The sequence below is a fragment of the Humulus lupulus genome, chromosome 5 (assembly GCF_963169125.1).
Source record: "Humulus lupulus chromosome 5, drHumLupu1.1, whole genome shotgun sequence".
Taxonomy (NCBI): domain Eukaryota; kingdom Viridiplantae; phylum Streptophyta; class Magnoliopsida; order Rosales; family Cannabaceae; genus Humulus; species Humulus lupulus.
Window position 1 is genome coordinate 107,034,923 of NC_084797.1, and position 6,299 is coordinate 107,041,221.

General features: G+C 40.3%; 1 protein-coding gene across 1 annotated transcript; it reads left to right on the forward strand.

Annotated features, from left to right (window-relative positions):
* Positions 1–510: 510 nt before the first annotated feature.
* On the forward strand, positions 511–2,295 carry LOC133779361 (uncharacterized). Its single transcript, XM_062219331.1, has 3 exons — positions 511–1,039; positions 1,225–1,721; positions 1,837–2,295. The coding sequence occupies exons 1-3, from the start codon at positions 511–513 to the stop codon at positions 2,293–2,295; spliced, it is 1,485 nt and encodes a 494-aa protein (XP_062075315.1).
* The last annotated feature ends 4,004 nt before the right edge of the window (positions 2,296–6,299 follow it).

A 6,299-nucleotide genomic window follows, 5' to 3' on the forward strand; every position in this document is an offset into this window, starting at 1 on the left:
CAAACAATAGTTGAAACTTTTCAACACAATACATATGAAGAAGAAACACAAAAACAGAACACAGATTTAGAAAAGCTAGTTCTTCAACTAAACAACGAGCAATCAACTACAGAATTACAATATGACGAAGCAACCTACACGAGAAATAGCCAGGTACAAACCTTCCCAAATATTACAGACATAGCTGATGATGTAGCATAATTTATCGTAGAGAGAACAGAAGAAAACAAAAGAAAAAGAGAAGAAGAAATTATAACTGATCATAAAATTTTCAAAGTTGAAGAAGGCCAGATTTATAAGGACAAAAAGCTCTTAAAATCTGCTCTATGTTATTATGCTATGATCCACAACATCCAATTCAAGACAAAAAGATCTGAACCGAGAGAGTACCTGGTAACCTGTGTGGATGACAATTGTAACTGATTACTTAGAGCTTCAAAGTTCAGGAAAACAGAAACATTTAAAATCATAAAGTATGTAAAAACTCACACCTGCTCCTTGGATATCATTATGGAAGACCACACGCAGGCTAATTTCAATGTCATTGGCGAACTAATAAAATCAAAATACATGTCAATAAAGAGAGTACACACACCACATGACATAATCAACGACATGCTAGATGATTATGGTGTTTCAATGGGGTACCAAAAAGCCTGGAGAGCAAGAGAAAAAGCTTTAGAATTGGCAAGGGGAAACCAAGATGATTCATACCAAAAACTTCCCATCTACCTTCACATGCTAAAAGTCTCAAACCCAGGTACAATAACACACCTGGTTACAGACAATAAAGATCACTTCAAATATATGTACCTAGCATTTGCAAATTCCATCAAAGGATGGAAACACTGTAGGCCAGTCATTGTGATAGATGGAACTTACTTGAAGACATCATTTGGGGGAACTTTATTCACTGCTTCAACAATGGATGCTAACAACAACATATTTCCATTAGCCTTTGGAATAGGAGACTCTGAAAATGATTCATCATGGTTATGGTTTTTCACAAAGCTAAAGGAGACATATGGAGAAAGAGAAGGTATTGTTTTCTTTTTTATATTCTTATTGAAACAAACTAAACACATAAAATTATCAGTTTAATAATAATCCAACAATAAAATAGTAAAAACAGTGTAAAAAAAAATAACAGTCATATAAATTAATGAAACCAATTACTCAATCAGGACAGAATAACCAGTTACTCCATTGTGATTTTGCAAACAGGTATGGCAATCATTTCAGACAGGCATAAAAGCATAGACGATGTATACCCAAAAGCTTTCCATGGAGCATGCATATTCCACCTGTTAAACAACATCAAAGTCAATTTCGGTGTCCATGGGGAGGAGCTAAACCTAAACTTTGTCAAAGCAGCAAAGGCATACAGGGTACAATCATTTGAGCACTACATGCATGAAATAGACAAGATTGGCACACGCATAAGACCGTATTTACAAAAAATTGGATATTCAACTTGGTCTAGATGCCATGCTCCAACAAGAAGATATACAATGATGACATCAAATATAGCTGAATCAATAAATGCTACATTGAAAGCTGGAAGAACGCTGCCAATCATTACAATGATGGAAGGCCTCCGAAGTTTAGTTCAAAAATGGGTATGGAAAAATGGTAACGAAGCAAACGGAACATTCACACAAGTAACAACAGATACTGAAACTGTGCTTAGAGAAAACTTTATTCGTGCCATTAAATTTCAGGTACCTGACATATATTGAGCACTGAATATTATTTACCAAAACTTTTAGTAACCAGTTACTAAAAAATATCACAGTATCCAGTTTCTAACATGTATTCCTCTACTAAAATAAACAGGTCTTCCCAGTAAACACTATACAGTACCAAGTTGTGGTTGAACAGAAAGGAAATTTTTTGGTCAACATAATGGAGAAAACATGTGAATGCAAAAGGTTCCAACAAGATGAAGTACCGTGTGCACATGCAATAGCAGTATTCGCCAAAACACGGCTGAAAACATATGATTATGTTGCTGATTACTACAAAACTACAACTATGAAAGCAACATATGAGTCAACTGTTCATCCATTGCCAAATGAAAGCGAATGGACACTGCCAGAGACTTCAAACAAAATTGTCCTACCACCAAAATCAAGAAAACCACCAGGCCGCCCTAGAAGGAAAAGAATCAGATCTAGAGGAGAACCAAAGGTGCAGATAAATGTGGAAGATGCGCGCAGCCAGGACATAATAGAAAAACATGCAGGAATGAACCAATCCCAAAGCAGCGAAACCCATCAAAGTCAAAGAAAATAGACAAATAATTTTCTAAAGAATAGATATACTACAATTTCAATAATTTCAATTTATGTAATAAAATTGTATCCTAATGTTTTCTACTTCAATAAAAGTACAAACTTTTTAAGCATTTTACATTTTATAAACTTGATACTCAACTTCATGGTTCCAAACACAAGATATTCAAAATCTGAAGACTCAAGTACCTGGTTACAACACATATTATAGAAAGAAAAAAAACAGATACTATAAGTAAATTTAACAAACGACTATATATACATGTAACCAACGATTTAAAAACCTAATTATATAATCATAAATCTTTCACACAAAAAAAACATAAATATTATAAACTTGATACTCAACTTCTTGGTTCCAACACAAGATATTCAAAATCTGAAGATTCAAGCACCTGGTTACAACACATAAAATAGAAAAAAAAAGCAGTTACTATAAGTAAATTTAAAAAACGACTATATATTAATGTAACCAACGACTTAAAAAACCTAGTTATATAATCACAAATCGTTCACACACAAAAAAAGAAACATAAATATATCAAAAAATAATTAAAAAATAGAAATAAAAACTAAAGAAACAGTAACCAGTTACCTAAAACATATAGCTTTTACTATCTAAAACAGAAGTAACCGGTTACACCATCTTCATACAATAATAATTGAAACCTATATGAAAAAAAAACATGTACATAACAATATCTTCAAACTTTAAAAAAAAAATCACCAACTCTATTGAAAAAAAAAACATACACATTAAAATAAAATACATTCAAAAAAAACTTTATATTAAGCCAGAAAGTGAAACCAATTCTTTGCATTGACCAAAAAAATAAAACCATAGATAAGTACAGTACTAAAACAGTATCCAGTTACAAACCACAACTTCACTATTAAACAAAGAAAAAAAAAAGACATGGTCATTAATACAACTAAAAAAACTGCAAAATCTCTACTTATAATTCCTCCTCCTCTTTGATTTCTTTGTTGGAGCATCATCTTCTGTCTTGTACCCACCAATCTGCTTCTTTTTTGCATGACTATACAAGTTAATGGCAAGATAATCACGATAGGTAGCAATTTTGGCAGCCATGTTCTTTGGGATGTCATCAATCTTCCCATGGATAAACAAATTAGCATACTTGATAACAAATACTCCACAATCACTGCAAAAAAAAAACAAAAAACAACAAATGAAATTATTTAAAACAAAAAAAATAGAAAAATAAACAACAATATACAAAAACCAGTTACTTACTGTTATCCAAAAAATTAGCATTGGTGACGTGGCAAGTGATCCCTGGACACGTGGCTGACACCTGGAAACGTTATACTAGAGTATCGACCAGAAGACACATTAGAAGCAGTGCGAACTTGCTTTACCTGCGACCAGCCTGGTCGATGGTTCCGCATACAAGGCAACATTAATGGGAAGATCTTTGTGAATCCCGAATTTATCTCACACAATCTCCTGAGTATCCAATTATTCAGGAAAGAATATCTGTAACAATCTTTTGTAATCCCCCTTGAGCCTATAAATAGCAAGAGATAGCTCAAGGGAGGGGACTCTTTTTTGCTTTTGAATCATTCGAGACTATAGTAATTCTCCTAGTAAGATTGTATTGTTCTTCAGAGATTAGTGAAACTCATTGAACCCAAGTTCTTTGATCACTCATCTGATTTTTATATCAATATCAACATAAGTGGACGTAGGTCATTACCAGATCCTGGGGCCAAACCACTATAAAATACTGTGTCTTATTTACTTTTGTCATTACGTTCTTCTCATTACTTTCATTAATATCAAGCATATTCTGACTCCGTGTCAATTGGCCAAATCGTGGGTCAACATTCTGGTGCTTTCATTGAGAGCTTGATTTATCGTTGTTGAGAAAACTAATGGCGAAAGCTAGAAAGAAAACTGGACAGGCGGCCACCGCTGCACCGTCAAACCCGCCACCTCCCCCTCCTTCTGCAAGCATGGCAGAGGATGAGCCACAACTGGACTTTGAGGAGGAGGAAATGGATGATGCAACGCTGAAGAGTACCCTGGGCGCGTTGCAGGAAGAGCTAGCTAGTCTGAGAGCTAGTCAGGAGACTGCCGCTGAAGTTATGGCGCGGCAGCAGCAGGAGATTGAACGGCAGCGCGCAGAATTGAGCGAAAGGCAGGCGGAGGTGGACCGCCGCCAGGGCGAAGTCATGGCAGCCCTCGAGGCAGCCATGCTATTGGCCAGAAATCAGGCTGCACCTGCCTCACAGCCTGACCAACTGGTGAATGGACCACCCCAGAGGGGTCCAAATCCAAGCCCACCGATCTAGCCTTCGAGTCCGCAAAGGCCCGAGCAGCCTCAGATGCCCCATGATGATGTCCCACTGGATCCTGAGGCACAGCCACCATCCCAAGCTGCTCGGGGTAGTCCCCCGCAACAGAGGCAGAATAGGGCCGAGCATCAGCCTCGCAGCCCTAGGCGCCATAAGGATGATGGGTCGAACCTACCGAACAGAGGTCAGTACCCTCCTGGCAACAGGAGGGACTCAGAGTTAGGCTCTGCGGTCCGGGGCCCCCCACGGCACGATGATGCATGGGGACACCACGACCAGCGCAGGCCACCCTCTAACGCTCGGGATGGTTCAGCCAGGAACGAACATCGAGGGACCAGTCGATCTCACCATAGCCAGTCGAGGTTCAGAGATGGCCACGGATACAATGAGGCCAACTCAGGCAAAGGAAATGCCGGTGGGAAGAATGGAGAAAGAGGTAAAGGCAGGAGCCAGGTACCTCAAGATGACCAACCAAATAGACAGGATGCTGGGGGGCAGCCCAGGCAAAATAATGTCTTCGATCGGCTCGGGGGTAGCGAGCAGCGGAGAAGAGAAGAGGACCTGAGAGATGTACTCAATGATCGCCGTGAGAGGCACGGCGAGAACTTCCCCCCGACAACAGAGGCCACAGCGATTCCTACCGCTGTACAGGCCCAGATAGACGCCCTCAACCAGGCTGTGCAGCAGCTGGTCGGGGGAAGGACTTCTTACATCGACCACGATAGGAGGAAAGGCACTCCTTTCGTACAAAGGATAGCTAATGCCGAAACTCCCAGCAAATTCAAGATGCCTACGCTTCCAAACTTTGACGGATATGGAGACCCAGTCTCGCATGTCAATAAGTTTGAAATTCAAATGGACATTCAGAAAGTGTCTGAAGACGCTCGGTGCAGGATCTTCCCTGCAACACTTTCTGAAGCTGCGCAGGAGTGGTTCTTCAAATTCCCTCCCGCAAGCATTGTTTCCTGGGAAATGTTCGTACGGGAGTTCTACGGACAGTTCTATGCTGGTCGTATACACCAGACCGAAGCAAACCAGCTAGTCAAAATTCGCCAGCAGGATGGGGAGTTAGTGAAAGACTACATCCAACGTTTTGTGCGAGCAGCAGCTGGAGCAAAGACGGTCGGGGACGAAGGGAAGATGATGGCCATAACTGCAGGAGTAAAACGTCGTTCTCCCCTCTGGAAGAGTCTCTGAAAGGAAGGGGTGAGAACTACCCAAGAATTTTTGGATCGAGCTGATCGCTATATCAAGCTTGAAGAGGCCATTGCCGACGATGGAAAGCCCTCAGGCAAGGATAAGAAGGCTTCCGAACCCGCCAAGGCCGCCAATGGGTCCAAACCTAGTGGCAACAACAGAGGAAACAGGAACGGCAACGGTAATGGCAAGAACGGTGGAAAATGGTCGTATAACGAACCTTCCACCTCCGACAACAAACAAGCCAAGGGTAGTCGTTATGAACCTCGGTTCACTAACTACACTGCCCTTGTTGAGTCTCGGGGAGAGGTTTACCAGGCTACAAGTTCCAGTGTGCCTTACAAGAAACCTGGGCCCATTCGAAAAGACATTTCGAAAAGAGACACCACCAAGTTCTGTCGTTACCATAACGACTACGGACATGACACTAATGAATGCAACCAGTTAAAAGACGAAATCGAGTTCCTTATTAGACAAGGACACTTG